Genomic DNA, 20,449 nt, shown 5'->3' on the forward strand with positions numbered 1-20,449 from the left:
TAGAGGAATTCCATGGAGACTGGAACCACCTCCAAATAGTGATGCAGAGCGAAAGGAGCAGAACCAGGAAAACATTATACACAGAGACTGATACACTGTGGTACAATTGAAGGTAATGGACTTCTCCATTAGTGTCAATGCAATGTCCCTGAACAATCTGCAGGGATCTAAAAAACACTATCCAGAAGCAGAGGATAAACTATGGGAGTAAAATCACCGAGGAAAAGCAACTGCTTGACTACAGGGGGGAAGGAGATACGACTGAGGAGAGACTCTAAATGAACACTCTAATGCAAATAGCAACAACATGGAAATGGGTTCAAACCAAGAACACATGTGATACCCAGTGGAATCGTGCGTCGGCTATGGGAGAGGTGGTGGGAAGGGGGTGGGGGGAAGAGGAAAAGAAAATGATCTTTGTTTCCAATGAATAATGTTTGGAAATGACCAAATAAAATAATGTTTAAAGTAAAAAAAAAAGAATGCTCCAAATCACTAAAAATACAAGATGTGCAAAAAAAAAAAATATATATATATATATATATATATGAAGAGAAAAAATCAAATTAAAATAATATATAAAAATTCTGAGTAAGCAAGAATAAGCCCATAACAGGTCCTGGAATCAGGGCCCAATAAAGTGATGTATGTCCCACAAGGCTGTAGGACCAATATACACTTACCAATCAGCAGTCAGGTGTATGGAAATTTGTCACACTATGAAGGACAGAAAAAGTTGTTTTTTTTTTACTTTAGATTTTTTTTTCAGTAAATTTGAAATATCACTCCCTGGTCTGATTTTTCTTTTGTTCTCAGGGATAGGGTAGCCAATATTCTAAGCAAACTGAGATACTTTGTCTGAATCTGGCACGAGGAAATTCAACATCTGATGTTGTCAAACAGCCATTTCCTCAAACCCCAAAACAAGTACTTTGTCTTGGTGCACATTCACATCAATCCCATTAGGATTGGTTGTTCTCCTTGACCTTGTGCTTCTTGGCAATCTATAATGGCTCTTTTGTGATCTCTTCTCCTGGAATTAGACACAATCATAAATCAAACTCCCATAATATTTAACAATCAATGGCAGGTTTCCATAGTCTAAAGCTTTAGGGTATTCATTAATATTATAGCTAATGGGTATTGTATACTTATATTAGTGCAAAATTTTTAAAAATTAATACTTGTAACATGTGCTTCAAGTACAAAAAAATGATAGAAAAAAGAAAACATGTACAAGGAAAAACAATAATAATTTTTTAAAAATCAAAAGTATAAAATTTATAATCCATGAAATACTGTGTTTTCCCAGGAGATGTGCAATACAAAGGATTTTCACCAAAAAAAAAAATGAGATCCATTTCCTTTTTAATTTTGCCATGATTCACAAGGTGTATGCAAATGATTTTCACCAACTAACAGCTTTATAAAACAGTAGTAAAAGAAGTAAAGCACATTCAAAGAAGTACCAAAATCCCCTAAATCACAAGATCCCAGTTAATGACAATAGCAAACAAGCCTGCTATCATATAGGATTCACATGAGTTCATGTGTGACATTAAAAAAAAATCCTTTGAAGTTCATTGATCCTGTCACAAGTTCTCCAGATGTAGCCAATCTTTCATCCTTGGCTGAAATATTTTTAACAAAGTCTATTACTGCCATCATCCCAAAATGTGGCAGAGGAAATCAGAAAAATAAAAGAAAAAAAAATCTCTACTGTTGATGAAAATCTCTTGGGTCTAAAATGTCACCAAGAATCTAGATGATTCTGGTGGAAGGGTTGAGTAACCTGAAGAGTTACAAATATAAAACACCCATCTAGTGGTTGCAAAGCCCACTTGGAAAACATTCTCAGAAAACTTTCTCACTTCCTAGATGAGATTATAACCCATCAAGGGGTAACCAAGCACCTTGGGAAACCTCCCTCCTCTGGTATGAGACTATAACAGCAATAAAAGGCATGTCTTTATATGCCCCATTTATTGCAATATGGAAGCGAGGACTACAATGGTGAAAATCACTTGTGATGTCTCATCCATTGCCTTTTTAATAAATGAAAGGTGGGGAATAAATTAGTGCTATTGCACGGCACTTCAACTACTAAATGGACCCTTACCTTTTGTTATAAAAAACTCAAAGGTAGTGTAAAATTGAGATTTGAACTCTGGACTCCATTCCCCAGGAGTCCTTGCTAGCTCCCAGAATGCCCTCTAATCTCACTGAATTCTCACCTGGGACGAGAGCAAAATTTTATTTAAAAGGTCTTCCCCGTAGGCGGGCTCTCTTTTCTACCTGGCTCCACTGGCAAACAGACACGTCTCACGATGTGAGTGAAATTTGGTTGGGCCTCATGGCCCACCTAGCATGTGCTTCTATTGCTTGTATTTTCTTTAACCCTTGACCTTTAATAAACCTCATACAAATTAATACTCCTTGCAAAGAGAAACTAATTTCTACCTGCCTCCATCTCCCCTAAATTTTAATCTTTAAAGTTGGCAAATTATAAGTCAGAGGTAGTGGTGCTCCTAGATATCCTGAAAAATCACTTATGAAGACCTCTTAAAATCAATTTAAAATTTTAGGTCATTAAATTCTCCAAAGGCTTATATGGGTTTTATCCAATTTAATGGAGTCCATCCATCATCATATGACAATTAACAAAGCCAAAAAGGTACAAAAGGCCATTTAAGCAACATGTGACCTCTATGGATATGGTGACAAATGCAACATCCATAAGGACCTGTGTTTTTGTCATGGAAAAGGATTTGTGCAAGTTGACTCTGGGCTTTTACAATGGTATTTTCTCCAGTTCAGCCATAGGGGGAGGTACAAATAAAGACAATGCAACAGAACATATAGCTAATGGCCAAAACACAGTAACAGCAAATGGCAGTGTAAATCATCATCCATCTAGATTCCTTTGGTCACACCTCTGGGGTTAATCATATCTGCACTGGTCATAGTGAGGAGGAACCACATATTGTTTGTGTTACAGTGACTGGGCAGACCAAAATGGCAAGGGGGTGTAAGGAGATGAATTCCCGCCAGAATCTCAGGATTACTCGAGCTAATTGCAAGGACAAGAGCACTCAGGAAAGGTAGTAAGAAAATAAAAGCCCCAAACTTTGAGCTGTGCAAGCTCTGTAATGCTGTCCCAGAATGAAAGCTGTTTGAGATAAGCAGGAAACTGGGCCATGCTTGCAATTCTACTTATTAAATTGGTTGTAAATCTACTTCCTTTTAGTAGGTGGCACTAGGCTAGTATGTATTGGATAGGAGGAAAGACCCCACAACACTAATAGATGAAGACATCCCCAATCAGCCTTTGAATGAAGAGCGGCCAAAAGGTTTTAGGCAAAGGCTAAGTAAGTTAGTGAGGGAAAACAGATGCTTTATATTTTAGGCACAGTGAAGGTAATAACTCCTCAGAGCAGCTTAGCTGAGATCGTCTGGGACAACAAAAAGGGTTTAAGTGGGTACTATGCTTGAGACCCACATGGAGCTTTGGGAAAGCTCTTAAAGAGAGAGGAAACTTCTAGGAGTAAGATAAGACTAAACTTTCTCAATTTAGTCCAATAATTAATACATTCTAATAACAAACAAACAAACAAAAAAACTGAGCTGAAATAATTAATTTCTCCAACACTCTGGGATTCTGGGCTGTGAGATCTTAGCTTCCCCCAGGTGAAAGGAGTCAAGTAGATTAGAGGCTAACTGTTGCAAAAACAAAAACAAACAGAAAACAAACACAAAAAAAAAAACACCTGGCTTACCAGGTTGCAGTGAGCAATGTACTCAGATGCTAGCAATATAAGGGAAAGAGGGAATTATACTTTACCAGCCACCCAGAAAGTGGCTCACAAGGACTCTCAGCTTGTGTGTTCAGGAGACTCAGTGGTGGCAGCAGCAAGAGCAGGGCAGGAGCAGGAGAGTGAGGAGAGGCAAGGACCCCCCCAGAAATTAGTGAGGGAAGTAGAAGTAGTAGCAGAAGCAGCAGCATGAGTTCCCTGGAGCTGGCGTTGGGGGGATTAATGAAAAGGCCACAGCTGGAGAGAAATTTTTTTTTTCAAAATTTATCTACTCCCTATTCTTTAATCAAAGGCTTTCTTAAAAGAAAATTAAGGATTCTTTTTTACATAGTGGTTGCCAAAAATGTAGGATTTAAATTAATGTCCAGTACTCCAAGTATTATATTTTATAAATTTATTAATAATCACTTGAAGTAAAGGAATAAAAAAGGTAATTATCTAACAAAATATAAGGCAATGTGAGTGGATTCTCCTGCCACTCACCTCACACCACCTCCACCAAATGGAATCACAGGAAGAAATAGAGAGGCAGAACTACAAAAAGTTATATCTTCCCTAAATCAGCATGTAATGTGAGAAGGAACATGGGATGCTGGGAATCATAATTTTTAGGGTAACATATTCTAATTACAAAGCCTCCTGATTTCTACAATGTAGAAAATACAATATATAGATTAAATCCCACTGCTAAATGACACAGGATCTTTCCCATCACACTGACCAACCCCTAACCCCCTTCAGCAATTCTGGTACATTTTCTTTCCCCTCATACTGGTGACAGACAGTGTGGGTAATTAATCTGTTTTAACTCTATTGCAGGTTAGCATTCAGTAGTTCAATCAACTCATGATATTCAATCTCTCTAGTAGCTGATTATAACATTTGTCAATGTTTCACATTAAAAAAGCAGAACATTAAACATTAAATTTCATAAAGTAAAAGGACGGGACTCATAACCAAGAATAATATATCTAGCAAAGATGATCATAATTATAAAAGGTAAAAAATGGATATTTAACAGACTAAAGGAGTTTCAACTATTCCTGGGGGAAAAAAGAGATAATTCAGCAAAATTTGTTATCTAAGAGAAAAATACAAAAGTAATGAAAGAATAATCATTACAACCCCAAAAGCCAAATCATTTAATTCCATTATTGGAAAATGTCATCTATGGCCCCTGTGAATGGCATTTGTGTCTAGGAAATTAGAAGGGACATGTATGATTGAAAGACTTGAGGTGAATGTAATAGAATAAGATGAATGATAGTAGAACAGATTAAGAGGAAGTAGGCTCTAATGGCCACTTCATATGGAGAAATAATGAGTGGAGTAACTTCCATGAAGAAGGGGAGGAGGAGGTAGAGTTTGGTAATACTAGAATCTAACTCTCATCAAGCCTGGTGTAAAGTTAGAATATATACAATTAGAAGGGTAAAAAAAAGCTGAAAATAAGAGGGAAAGAGAATGAGATAAGGGAGGGATTGGGAATCCTCTTGGGGGACTGAGGGATAAAAGAAAGAAAAGTGGGTTGTGATAAGGAAGGTAAAGGGAGAAGTAAAGGGAGTGAAGGGAGAAGTACCTAGATGGAAGTATATATCAAGCGGTAGGAGGGTAATGTGAGGAGATAAGGGGAAGACTCTTGGGACAAGATGGAGGAATTTTTAGAATCAAACTCATAATAGGAAGTAGAAGGATACATTTTTGGCAATGAGGGAAGAATTATGGAAAGATGAATGAAATAATTAGAAGGTATGAGGTAAAGGACAAGGAAAGGACCTTTGGAAGTGGGCCAAGTGTTTGCTACTAGGAGGGACAGTAGAGAGGATAAGAGAAGATTTCTGTTTAGGGGTGTGAATTGGAGAGGTATTGGTCAAAGGAAATTGGAAATCTGAGGAGGCATATGACAAAAAGAAAGAAAGAGGGGGACAAACTGGGAAGAGCAATGAAGTGGATGGAAATGCACAGCTAGTAGCTATTACAGTAAATGTAAATGGGATGAATTCACTCATGGGAAGAAAATAGATAATAGAAAGGATCAAAAACCAAGACCTGACAACGTGTTGTTTACAAGAAAGATACTGAAAACTAGACAACACATACAGACAAAAGGTGAGAATCTGGAGAAGAATACATTATGCTTCAGCTTAATCAGAGAAGTCAGAGGTAGTAATCATGATCTCTGACTGGGGATATAATGGATCTAATTGGAAGGGATTAAGAGGGTAACTATATTTTGTTGGAGAGTACTATGGAAAATAAAGCCTTATTAATATTGTACCTATATACACCAAGAGTTATAACATCCAAATTTTTAAAAGAAAATCCAAGATGGAAATCTATAAAAAAGTAATAATTAAAGCCAGGGACTATATTTTTACCCCTCTCAGAACTAGATAAATTTCACCAAAAATATATAAGAAGGAACTTAAGGAGATGAACCTTTGATGATTAGTTGAATATGAAAAAATATCTGAAGACCCTGCTGTGCTTGAAGAAAGAATGAGCAGGAGGATCTCAGAAAACTGGAAAGACTTACATGAAGTGCATTGAAGTACACAAGAATCAGGAAAATATTGTACATGGTGTCATCAATACTATGAAGAACAACTATGACTACTTAAGCTACTATTAGCAATAAAATGATCCAAAACAATTCCAGAGGGTTCATGATTTAAAAAAAAAAAATTGTCATTTGTTTCCAAAGAAAATCCAGACAAAAGCAATTTTTTTCACTTTCTTTCTTAAGTTTTCTTATTGGTTTCTTTCCCTCAAAGGACTAATATTATGAAAAAATATTTTATATGGTTTTATATGTGAAATCTGTATCAGATTGCTTACCATATCAGAGAGAATTTGAGATGCAAAATTATTTTGATGGTTTTCTTGGAAAGAATACTAGAATAATTTGCCACGTTCTTCTCTGATGTATCCAGTGGATCCTTTTTGTCAAGAAAATAGAAGTAAATGGTTTGCCTGGAGTCACATATCTAAGAAATGTCCAGGTCAGAACCACTTGACTACCTACAAATGGAAACCTGCAAGTCTAAATTCCACCATGTTCTCTTTATAGCCAAATAGTATAGTGGAGAGAGCCTTGGTTTTGGGGTTAAGAATACCGAAGTTCAAGTCTAGCCTCAGAGATTTCCTAGCTATGTGATCCTATGCAAGGCACTTATTTTCTGTTTGTTTTGGTTTCCTCAATTGTAAAAATGGGATAATAATTGTACTGTGTGTTTTAAAATGGCTCTGAACCCTGGGAGACTACATCTCCCAGGATCCTTTACGCCAATTTCCTCAGGCACCACCCACAAAGGAAGATACCTCCCACAACTTCCTTTGTGGGAGGTGTCTGAGAAGATATAAAAAGAAGGGAGAACTGTGGGTTTAAGTGCCTTTTCTAGAAAAGAGCCTTCCCCCTGGTAAGAGCCTTTGCGAGCATGCCTGTGGGAGATTTAATTTTCTTTAGATTTCTAAAGCTTTATTTTCCTGTCCCCATAAACCTATCTGGCTATCAATAAAGTCTGACTCGATTTAATTAACTATCCCTAGCATAATTATAGTCTAAATAGAAAAACCTGGTCAATTTCCCTATAGGGGCTACTGGAGCAAGGGGGCATCCCCGATACCTTCCTTTCCCTACTTACCTTTTCTTTCCATTTTCTCCTTCACATTATTACCTCTCTCCTAGACACATACATTGTGTTTAAAAATATATATTTATTTCCTTTTCTCCTTAATACTTCCCTAGAACTCTTCTCCCTGGTACTTCTTGAACAAGGACATAGAAATTTAACAATAACACTCTAATCACAAGGCCCTGATCAGAGGATCTATGCCAGAAGGTACTTTAGAGATAACATTTTCAAAGCCTCTTATTTAACAGGTGAAGAAATTAAAACCTCAAAGGTAAAGTGACTTCTCCAAGATGATGAAGATACTGCATCTTAGAGTTGGAATTAAATTAGTTCCCATGACACCAAACTTAACTGAATCACTCTCTGCAAATATGAAGAAATAAATTATAATCTAATTAAGTACTGTCGTTTCTATTCATTATTTTAACATAAAACTCTTTTTCCAAGATTGTCCTGCTAATTGTTTGATGTTTGGCTTCCTGGTTTCAGTCTGGTGAGGGGGTTTAGTTTATGGAGCAAAAAAAGAACTAAGAAACAAAGACATGAAATAAAATTGCCTACCATGGAAGTTCTTAACATTTGTATTTGCACTTGTTTGTGTGGAGGGTTATTTTATCAATCTAAAGACCCATTCTAAGAAAAATGCTTTTTTTTGGTTAATAAATATATGTGAATATGCATCGATATCCATATATAGAGAGACACACACATGTGTATATAATTTAAAAGAAAGTCAATTATATTAAAGTATAGTTTCTATTTTTTTGTCTTTCTTTTCTTCCTTTCTATCTTTCCTTTATAATGCCCACTGCTAGTCCAAGCATTATTTTAAACAGGAAGATTTTTTTCAAGCCATATAATGCAGAGTGTAATATATATATATAATTCAGACACATTAAGTAATATTTTAAATTTTTAATATTATAGCTATCAATTTTTCTACAATATGAGTATTTATTAAACACTATAGCCTAAAAAAGTATATATACATATATATATATTTATATATTTCCAAATTTACATTAAGTTGTATCTCTGGTTATCGTATCATTTGGGAAATTAGAAGAATTCTGGCATCATTAATTAAATAAATAAAATAAAATAATATATCTAATATAATATTAGATAATCTTATAGGTTAAGTTGATGGTTGTTTGTCACTTTTCTTTTTTTTTTTAAAGCCTTACTTTCTGTCTTGGAATCAATACTGTGAATTGATTCCAAGGCAGAAGAGTGGTAAGGGCTAGGCAATGGGGGTAAAGTGACTTGCCCAGGGTCACTCAGCTGGGAAGTATCTTAGGTCAGATTTGAACCTAGAATTTCCTGTCTCTAGGCCTGGCTCTCAATCCACTGAGCGACCCAGCTGCCCCTTGTTTGTCACTTTTCTAAGCAGGTGACAATATAGAAGTTATGATTAATTTACTCCTTTTATGAATAAATTTAAATATATATTTATATATACATCTATATGGATATATATGTGAGCATAAATACAGAGCTTTGAAAAGCCTTCAATAAACACTGTAAAAAGAAAATATATTTTAATTTAAAAATTTATTTCAAAATGACTCCACTTAATGTCATTTTTAATTTTAAAATACTTTAAATAAGGATATTTAGATGCTAAGAGTCAATTTTTAAAAATGAAATCTTAATAAACTAGACCCTCAGATCATTGGAATGTGTTCATCAATGGGCTTGATTCTTCTTCTTTCAAATTAAATATTAAGAAAAAGTCAGATGATTATTTTTTAAAGGCTTGCTCTTCTTTACCCTGGAATATCAATAGAATAAAATGTAATTACAGCCAAGGGCATCAGAGAGCTTTCAAGGAAAGAAAGTCTGTGAAAGTTCACTGGGATTCATTATTTGGAGCAAAACTGAACACAAAATTAAGTTTATTTGCTAACAACTTCATTATTTTTTCTTTGCCTATGAAAACAAATCAGGCTATGATGGTCCCAGTAGTCTTGCTTATCCTAAATTTTCATTACATCTAAATTAATGAGCATAGAGGGGAAAAAAAAAACACTCGTTAATAAGCCCAAAGGGCATTGATTTTGAAGGGTATAACTGTATTTTAAATCTTTCATGACAGATCTCCTTACAAAGTAAAAAGAGAAATTCAGCCCAGATTAAGCATATACATCCAAAGTGTTCAAAATAAATATTATGAGAGAGAGCTGAAAATCTAAACTTAGTTCCCTAAATGCATCTTGAAACATTCATTGTTCATTCTAATCTTTCTTAATGATCAGAACAGTGTATTCTTAGAAGGAGGCTGTTTTATTATTCTGTCTATTCACTAGAATATAGCCAGCCGCCAGAAGAGAGGCATTTAGGAGAAGCATGTGAGAGGGTTATTACACAAATTAAGTTATTACTTCCACAACTCTTGAATATCAGAGCTAACATGTAGCAATAGATCTGGGAAGCAGAGTGCTACAATGGAAAGCATGGTGGCTCAGTAAGCAGGGTGCCTATTTTTTAATGAAGCTTTCTAATTCTTACTACCTACATGACCTTGGATAATCATTTGGTCTCCCTAAATATTTATACAAGTTGAGGTTCTTAATCTATATTTGTGAAAATAAAGACCTTAGTGTCTTTTCTTTTTTTATCTAAATTCATGAACCCTTGAAATTAATCTATAGAAACCACCCCATGCAGGAGGTCCTAGGTTCAAATCTGGTCTCAGACACATCCCAGCTGTGTGACCCTGGGCAAATCACTTGACCCCCATTGCCTTGCCCTTACCACTCTTCTGCCTTGGAGCCAATACACAGTATTGACTCCAAGATGGAAGCTAAGGGTTTAAAAAAAAAGAAAAAAAAAGAAACCACCCAATGGAACCTAGATTAAGTATTCCTACTATAATTCATTATCATCTTGTAATTGTGTGCTTGGAATGTCTAAATCTATGTAGGTAGAATAATCACTAATTACTCCTACTGAAAAGAGTTAAAAAATCTTTGAATATAAGTCTATTAGAAGACCAAAAAAAGGTATTCAAATTAATAAGGACCATGTTAGCTATTAAAAGTGGAAAAAAAAAACAAAATCAATGAGGATAATTATTAGGTAATCTCTGATGTGCGTAGTTAAGAAACACAATAAATCAATGCAAAAATGTTTTAAAGTTATACATAGGCAAAATAAATTCCAAAGAAACAAAGATATCAATTTGAATCCATTCCATATATGTAGAAATACATATGTATACTTGCACATATATATATAATATATATTATTATATATCCAAATAACAGTATAATTTAGCTTTGTTCTATATAGGACATGAATTTAGGGAAAAAAATCCCTCCAAAACTTGCAGTGTAATCAAGTAGGTGAAGCTTGGAAATAATTTTATCATAACATATATTGTGATGAATGAAAAAGAAAGTTATACACAAATATTGATAAGGTTCATAGATTAGTTCTCATGTCTTTTTGGAGGGGTATCAAAGAAAACTTCATGAAAAAGGAGGTAGAAGTAAGAATTTATGTATCGATATATATTCTAAAGCAGGGGCTATAATTTTAATAGGTAAATCAAAAAGAAGATAGATGAGGTGAAAATTCTCTCAATGTTAAGAAAAGGCATCTCAGAAAGGGTCAGAGCCAAGATGGCGGTGTAGTAGAAGGGAAATCCTAAAACTGTTCTAAATATCTTTACAAAACAATCTTTGAAAAGCTTCCCAGAGAGGACTTCTGGGAGGCAAAATGGTGGCTTAGAAGCAAAAATTAAGTTCTTTGTGAAAACCCTTTTCCACCAATCAAAAACAAAGCACTTCAAGGGAGACACAAAATCAAAACAAATTCAACAACAGGGTGGAGCCAGGGGAACCTCCTGCCAGATTCAACTTAAAAGGTACTCAGAGAAGGTTGAATTCTTAGGTTTAAGGAAAAGAAAGAAGGCTCCCCAGACCTCTCCCTCACCTACTGTGTTGAGCCTCTCCTGGGTAGCTGTTGGTTGCTGGGGTCCCAGGGCCAGAGCTCCAGCCCAGAGCCTTGCTGCTGCTGCTGCTGCAGAGGGCACTCTGATCACTTCTGGCAAGGAAGAAGCTGGAGGAGATGGGAAGAGATAAGACCAGCTGGGTCATGAGGGCTTCAACCACCACTTCTCCATCTTGGGCTTCTGCCTCTGGAGGCTTTGACCTCAGGGCACATCTAGCACCACAAAAACAGTGAAAATAAGGAAGCCCAATCTCCAATATACCTCCCCTCCCCTACTGTGCTCAAATCAGAATAAGAATCTTGCTGACTGGGATCCTAAGGTGAGGCCTGCAACTGCAACAAAGTGCCTTGGTAGCAGGACAGGAAGCTCAGGGCTCTAACCCAACAACCTACAGGAAGAAAATTGGAGGGGAGGTGAAGAGAGGAAAGCAGTTTGGTTGTTGTGGCTAGCTTTGGCCACAATTCCTCTATCTAGGGCTTCTGCCTCTGGGGGATTTGGCCACAGGGCATGTCTAGCTCCAGCAGACCAAGCTTAATCCAATCTAGCAATAGTGCAGATAAAAAGCCTTCAGAGGTCTGGGAAGACCAATCTGCAAAATTTCAGGCCTGCACTCAGACCAATCCCACTGACTGGGATCCCAAGGTGAAGACTAACTACAACATTGTATCTTAGTGCCAGGGCTGGAGACTCAGGCTCTGACAGGACAGCGAAAAGGGAGGTGGCTGGCCACGGTGAGGACAAATTTAACTGCCCTTCAGCCTCCATGCCCTCATTTTCCCCTTAGGCTTCTGCTGACAGCTGGGGAAGATCTGAGTTTAGGGCTCATCAATACAACTGACCAGTTTATCAACCTAATCCAGTTAGTGACCAAAGCAGAGAAGAAGAAGCCCTTTAAGACAGAAAAGCCCAAACCCACAGATTCAGCAAATAAACCAAGCAACAAGAACACAGCCAATGACTGGGGGAAAAAAGAAAACAAAATGACTAAACAACAGAAAAAGAAAAAAAAGGAAATTCCAATTGACAGGTTCTATCCAGTTAATGAACAAAGAGCAAAAGGAACAGAGGAGGACTAAGGAACAAGAAGCAAAAACTCAGGAACTCCAACAAATTGGACACAGGCTTTGGAAGAACTTAATACACAATTCAAAAGACAAGAGAAGCTGAAGAAAATTGGGAAAAGAACTTAAAAAGCAAATTAGCTCATCTGGAAACAGAGGCACATGAACTAAAACAACAAAAAAGTACTGTCTAGAAAGCCAGAATTGACCAACTAGGGGTAAAAAAAAAAGAGGATTATACTAAGAGAAATGGGAAAAAAGACAAAATGGGTTAAATTTATATTCCATAAAGAAGCACATGGGGTTAAGGGTAAAGACCAATACAATAGAGGGGTGAAAGGTTGGATATAGGTAATATTTAATTCTTGTACATCAAAATTGACTCAAAGAGAGAAGAAGAGTCATATACATTGACACAAAGAATTGTATTGTACCCTATAGAGAAGTAGAAGGGTAATAAACAGGCGAGTGGGAAGGGGAACAATATCTGGATGTGGACAGTGTTCTTGTTAAAAATTGAGTTTTTGCTAGTAGAAAAATTTATTACATTACATTGTGCCACAGTGTATCAGTCTCTGTGTACAGTGTTCTTCTGGTTCTGCTCCTTTCACTCTGTATCAATTCCTGGAGGTCTTTCCAGTTCACATGTGTAAGGGAGTGGAAAATGAGAGGTTTTTATAAAAGGTTGAGCTGGATTATTTAAGGATAGGGTCACCAGGAATTTAATTAATTCCAAAGAGATTCATTTAAACAATTTAATTATAAAATAGAGAAAGAATGAAAGTAAGAAAAATCAGAGAAAGAATAGGGTAAGATATCTAGCCTACACACTAAGTATTTTGCTCCAGCCCTAGGCTCAAACGGGAAAGGCTAATTAGTCCTTAGCTGGAGAGGCTTTGGCCTTGAACCTAGGACCTGGGGATGCATGAAGCCTCTCTCAAGAGGGGAGGCCTCTCTTGAGTTTTGTCCCTTCAGAAAATCCAGGAAAGGAGTCAGCCTTTTTCACTCATCCCATGTGGTAGTTTAAGGAAAGTAGAAGCAGTCTGAGATCCTCAGTCAGAGCTCTCCAAAGTCAAATTGAAGACAAATGACCCAAGAGCCTCTCACAGGAAGTTCTTGACATTTTTAAAGATCATTCCTTTTTGTTACTTCCTGTGACTTTCCTCCACTTTACATGTATCAATTACAGCTAAAGCTTTGCTTAGGGCTGTCCAGGGGGGAGTCCATTGATTCTGTTTCATCACCCTCTATTGCACACATGGGTCCTAGGCCTCTCCCAATCAAGTGTAAGTGGGGTATATATACTTTTGGTGATTAAACATAAAAATGGGCAGGGGAGAGTTAATTTAATCTTCACACAGGGAATTCCTCCTGTTCATTATTCCTTTCAGCACAATAATTCATCCCATCAGATACTACAATTTATTAAGTCATTTCCCAATCAATGGACGTGGACACCCCCTCATTTTCCATTTTTTTGCCATCACAATGAACACAGCTATAAATATTTTTGTACAAATATTTTTCCTTTTTATGTCTTTTGGGGTACAAACCCAGCAGTAATATGGCTGGTTCAAATGGTAAGCATTCTTTTAAAGTCCTTTGCACGTAATTCCAAATTGCCCTCTAGAATGGTTGGACCAATTCACAACTCCACCAGCAGTGTATTAGTGTCCCAATTTTGCCACATTGTGTATATATGAAAATCTGTTACCCTAAGAAAGAACTACATATCCTGAGAGCCAACTGACTTCCTGTCATTGCATACTTCCTGTAGACAGAGGATAAAGGGAGTGGGCATTGAGGCTCCTCCTGGCTGATTTAGAATCAGCGTGGTGAGTGGGCATTTTGAAAATGTCTAACCAGTCATGGGCATGTGATCTTTATTTTGTAACCTCATGATTCCTTGATTTCTAATGATCATTTAATAAATCTCTGTAATACAAAATTTATATTATTAGAGATTTAATTTTTAATCCCCTCCAACATTTATTGCTTTCCTTTGCTGCCAAATTGGCCATTCTGCTAGGTGTAAAGTAGTACCTTAAAGTTGTTTTAATTTGCATTTTTCTAATAAGGGATTTAGAACACTTTTTCATACATTTATTGATAGTTTTGATTTCATTATATGAAAACTGCCTATTCATGGCCCTTGAAAAAATGGCAAAATTTTAGTGTCCAAAGTTATATGACTTGATAAAAGTTACATAGCCAGGAACTATCTAATGCAGAATTTTAATTCAAGATTCCAGGTCCCATGCATACCCATTGAGCTAGGATAAAACTATGCTTCAAAGTGTAAGAGAAAGACATGAGGACAAGTGGTGGAATATCAAAGACAGAATATTAGTGTTTATAATGTGAATTATGGAGCTCAAATTGCTCCACACCCCAAGAAGTTCTTGGACATGAGATCATCTAGAATTGTGGGTTTGCTATAAGCTATAACAGCCAAGAGAATAGACTCTAAATCAACAAAGGGACAAATGAAAACAAAAATATTTTCATAGTATAATCAATAAAATTTGGGATTGTCCTTAGATGAGTATATGGAGGTTTTATTCTTTTTTTTTTTATCTTACCTTCTGTCTTGGAATCAATACTGTGTAATGGTTCCAAGGGAGAAGAGTGGTAAGGGTTAGGCAATGGGGTTCAAGTGGTCACACAGCTAGGAAGTGGCTGAGAACAGATTTGAACAAAGGACCTCACAGATCTAAGCCTGGCTCTCAATCCACTGTGCCACCCAGCTGGCTTCTGGGAGGTTTCATTCTTGAAACAATGGACACTCACCAAGAATACAGCCAAGTGCAAAGTGCTCATTTTTAGCAAGCAATCTTTTAATGTATTCTTAAAATGCAATATTGCCTCCCCTCTTTTCCTCTATTGGTTGAATACTGGGAGTGTATAATCCTCACAGAAGATTTCGACCTAAGAACTCTTTTGTATGATCACCCCTCTCATTACATATATTTTCATATGTCTCCTGTGCTGAAAATGATTGTCAAATCCTGTCTACAGGTGGGAAGAGAATATTCATTAACTTCATTATCATATGCAGTAAGTTTTGGATTCACCTTCTTTGTTGATTATTATCTTATTTGAGAAGATCCACACCCTACTTTTTCTTACAATAGTCACTGTGATCCCACTTTAGCTAATCATTTTCCTTTGAATGGAGCATTGCTAATAGCCTATGAGGTCTGTCCAGGTCCATGTTACCAAGGAAATGCTCAAAAGAACCATTTCTTGATTCATGATTACTTTCCTATTGCAGAGATATTTGGGCTCACTAAAGAATAAGAGAGCTAGGGATCACAAATGAAAAATTCATTTTAATTTCAATTGTATGATTTTTTTAAAACATATTATAGGAGGACTGGCACAGAAAGACCAACAGAATATGAGCTCTGCCTCCTTTATCAATGCTACAGACTTTGCCATGTACATATAAGCCTTATGTCAGTTATAATCCATTCTATCTCATTCCATTGGTAACACATTCATTATGTAACTATTAGTACTAGCACAAATACTACTACTACTACAATTACATGTAAGTTACTTTGCCAAATTAATGGAATGAATAGACAAAAATTAAACAGTTTCTATCTTTAACAATTAATTTTAATTTTAATGGAAATGATAAAGGTGGTATTCAATGAAGAAAGTACTGGATTTGGAATTTGTATCATGGTTCTTCCATTTCTTAGCTGCTTTGAAAGTCATTTAATCCTCGATTCTTTATTCATCTAGAAAATGAGCAAATGAGATAATATGGTCTTTAGACTCCCAACAATAACCCTATTACACTAAAATTCTAGTATCAGAAATAAATAGAAATGATACAGAAAATAATTACCCCTCCCCACACACAAAAAAGGATTCAGGATGAAAAGAGAACTAATGGTTTAGGCAATTCAGAAAGTTCTTTGGATTGAATGAATGAATGAAGCATTTATTAACTATTTTCTTTTAATTTGAAAAACTTTACTAAACCCTAGAAATAGTGTCCCTGCTTTCAAGAATCCCACATCAGCAAAGCAATACATAATAAAAGTGTCTGTTTCAAGTCCCATGGAAGGGCTAATAGTCTTTAGAGTACAGTGGCAAGGCAGATGGTAATGACTCTTCGCCTCAATTTAATTTCCAGTGCTGAACATTATAGTAGTTTATGATGTTGAACTTTTTGATAGCCAAAGACTTAGGTAGCAATTTGAAAAATTTAATATTTAAAAAAAGAAATAGATTATTTATCATTTTTTCCTAGGAATTGTCTATCTTCAAGAGAGACAAAAATAGATTAGATATTTAAATATGGAAAAGATTATATTCTTAAGATCCATTTAAAATTAGAAAAATAAAATATAATTATTAATTTAATAGACAATAATTACCAAGTTGAATATGCATATAATTAATGACTATTGTGATGAAACAAATAAAAGAAAAAATGTATATATATTTCCCCTAGAGCAAATCAGAATCTTATACATAAAAGATATTAATACACATTCATTTTTTTCGATAACTATTCATCTACATACTAAGGAATAGAACTTGGAGAGCTAGGTGGTAAGCCACTCAATAACCAACATAAAAATTTTCTCAGTTCAAAGGACTTGTTTATTATGAGATTTAAAACAAGAGTGCATGGGGGAAGCTGGGTAGATCAGTGGATTGAGAGCCAGGGCTAGAGACAGGAGGTCCTCTGTTCAAATCTGACCTCAGACAGTTCCCAGCTATGTGACCCTGGGCAAGTCATTTGACCTCCATTGCCTAGCCCTTACCACTCTTCTGCCTTGGAGCCAATGCACAGTATTAACTCCAGGACAGAAGGTAAGGGTTTAAAAAAAACCCAAAAAAACAAGAGTGCATGCAAATAACTATAATATATGTGAAGAACTAGTAGGGAAACGTGAAAAAGATGTCATTGAGTTTGAGAACCCATGTTTTATGAAGAGATGTAGAGATGATACACTTTTATAAATTTGGCACCGACTAATGGGTGAGTATCATTTTAATAGGGATAGTGAAAACATGTTTTATCCAAATATTTAGATGGAGATCAATTGGTAATAAGGGAAATTCCCTTACACTCATAAATGAAGTGCAAAGAAGGTTGCTTATGTAACTTATTAATTTATTTTTAGGATTTTTTATTCATCTTCTTTTTCCCTTCCCTATACCATAGAAAACATCATTCAGTAAAATAGATTATTTCTTTTGAATTTCTACTTCTCAGTTCATTGTCTGGATCTAATAGGTTCTTATGAAGGAAAAGATGGAGAATAAAGCTGATATAAAAGGGAAAAAAAACCAATAATGGATAGAAATATTCTATTGAAGTAAATTTAATTCAATTAAATATAATACAATACAAGGAAACTAAAATCTGTTGCATGTCAATTATATGTCAAGAACAATGCTAGAATTTGAGGAAAGACCAAAATGAAATAGTCCCTATACCAAAACACTTGACTTTTAATTTTTCATAATGGCATTTGATGATATCAGTTACACAATCCAAGTGATAAGATGATGAGGATTTATCTCTTAAGTACTACTGCATTAGAACAAGAGTATAAAATTAAAAGGAATGGAATCTACCTGTTCTGACTTCAGTATGTATCTTGTCTTTATTGTTTGTGAACAGAGCTCCACAATGACAATTAAAAATAATAATAAAAGAGGAATTTCATTGCTCCAGCAATCTAGTAGTAGTTTAAATGAATCCAGTTTTAAACTTCAGCTGACTGGTCTAAAATATGCCATATACTTTTAAGATACTCACTGAGAAAGTATTTTTTGGTGGATTATCTTTCTTAAGGCATTCTTAACATCGTTATTCCTTAGGCTATATATGAGTGGATTCAACATGGGGATGATAAGTGTATAGAAGACTGAAGTGACTTTATCAATATCTAGAGAATGGTCTGTGCTTGGACGTAAATAAATAAAGATCAGTGTCCCATGGTAGATGGTAACTACTGTCAGGTGGGAGGCACAAGTAGAAAACCCTTTTTTTCTCCCCTCAGCAGAACCAGTCTTGAGGATGGTGACTATGATGTATGCATATGAAAGGAGGACAGTCAAAAGACAGATGGCTTCAACAAGACTTGCAAAGACTACTAGAACAATATCATGGATGTAAGTGTCGAAACATGACAGGGAGAAAAGAGGAGAAATATCACAAAAGAAATGGTTAATTTCTTTAGAACAAAAAGACAGATTGAATGTGTTTGTTGTGTGAATAATGGAGCTCATAGTTCCACCCAAAAATGCTCCAAAAACTAGCTGGCAGCAAACTCTCTTGGACATTATTACTGTATAGAGTAATGGGTTACAGATTGCAACATACCGGTCATAAGCCATGGCAGCCAAGAGAAAAGATTCTGTATCTACCAAAGAACAAAAGAAATATAATTGTGTTGCACATCCATTATAAGAAATAGCTTTCTTCTCTGAGAATAAATCTGCCAGCAACTTTGGAGCTATGACTGAAGAGTAACAAGCATCTATGAATGATAATACACCGAGGAAAAAATACATAGGAGTGTGTAGGTGTGAACTAGTTGTGATCAATGTAATCATTCCAAGGTTTCCCAACAAGGTCATGATGTAGATGAAAAAGAATACCAAAAACAGTAAAACTTGAAGCTTTGGGTGATCTCTGAAACCCAGGAGAAAGAAATTGGTCTCCACACTACTATTCTCTTTATCCATGTCTGTAGTTATCTGTGATTTCTTGTCTGTGTAAGAATAAGAATGGTTATGTTAATGATTCTGAACAAAGGTGTCCAATACACAGTCCCAGAGGTACAACATTCTCATATCTCTAATCTCCTCAGAATCAGATTAAAATGTAATTGGGAAATATATAAGAAAATAAATAAAAATACAATACAACAAAGTTACACAGTTTTCAAAGTCAACAGGCTACCTACAGGAATCCTTGTGTAGTTATTTTAGTACATCTCCATTTGAATTTGAGTTTGACATCACCAACATGGAGTATTTGGTGGTGAAACTGGGTAAAGGAATGATAAGATGGTAATGTACACCATTTGGGTGTACTTTAACCAGTAATTCCAGATCAGAATTTTAGTCATGATTCTTGCCTGTATAGAAATGTACCATAATGTGTAGGATAAAGAATAATTTGCACAGTTCCTTGTCTCATTTTTATTACCTCATGTGATAGACTTATGAATTACTGAAGATGCTGAATAATCTACATTGGAAGGTAGCTAGGTGGCTCAGTGGATGGAGAGCCACGCCTATAGATGGGAGATCCTAGACTCAAATCTGGCTTCTGACACTTATCTATGTAACCCTGGTCAATTTACTCACTCCCTTTGCTTAGCCATTACCACTCTTCTGCCTGGGAATCAATACATAGTATTCATTCTATTATCAAAAGTAAGAGTTTAAAAAATGCAGAACAACTAAATAAATAATCTACATCATCACCTAAAATCCTTTTTCTTACAGATTGTCCAATATTGAAGTACTTCCATTGTAGTTAGTCCAAGTCCTGCTTACACCACCTTGGAGGTAATTAGAAGGTAGAACAATCTCTAAATATATCATGATGTTGCAATAATACAGACTAGACCAAAACAAAACTGGGACCATTTTTCTTTAAGTGGTAAAGCACCAGGGTTAAGTTTTTCAAGGTTTCTGTAAATGATCTGAGATTTCAATATAGAATTATATTCTCTCTCTTCAGCTCTCTTTAATGACTAACACTTTCTACTTTAAGTAACATTTATTGATACATCCTTCCTTCCCTCAAATTCTAAGTTCCTTAAAGGAAAGAAATAACACAAATAATAAGTATAAGATATTATGAAAAACAAAGGATTTAAACCAATGAGTGTTGGCTTCCAATCTTCTCTCTGTTTGTTCTTGGGAACGTCCTTTAAATTCTAGGAATCCGAATTTCCTATTCATGAAGATTGGAGCATCTCCTTTTCTTTCCCA

General features: G+C 35.7%; 2 protein-coding genes across 2 annotated transcripts in view; both read right to left on the bottom strand.

The window, feature by feature from the left end:
* Positions 1-12,170, bottom strand: part of LOC107649434 (olfactory receptor 10AG1-like) — a 38,579-nt gene extending 26,409 nt beyond the window's left edge. Inside the window, exons 1-2 of the mRNA XM_056803775.1 lie at positions 12,106-12,170; positions 11,387-11,617 (exon numbers count right to left, since the gene is read on the bottom strand). Of these exons, the coding sequence (XP_056659753.1) occupies positions 11,387-11,617; positions 12,106-12,170 (296 nt within the window). The remainder of the gene's footprint in view (positions 1-11,386; positions 11,618-12,105) is intronic.
* A 6,083-nt stretch (positions 12,171-18,253) lies between these two features.
* Positions 18,254-19,189, bottom strand: LOC103097439 (olfactory receptor 5I1-like). Its single transcript, XM_007497453.3, has one exon. The coding sequence runs from the start codon at positions 19,187-19,189 to the stop codon at positions 18,254-18,256; it is 936 nt and encodes a 311-aa protein (XP_007497515.3).
* Between the last annotated feature and the right edge of the window lie 1,260 nt (positions 19,190-20,449).

This window comes from Monodelphis domestica, chromosome 6 (genome assembly GCF_027887165.1).
Source record: "Monodelphis domestica isolate mMonDom1 chromosome 6, mMonDom1.pri, whole genome shotgun sequence".
Lineage (NCBI taxonomy): Eukaryota > Metazoa > Chordata > Mammalia > Didelphimorphia > Didelphidae > Monodelphis > Monodelphis domestica.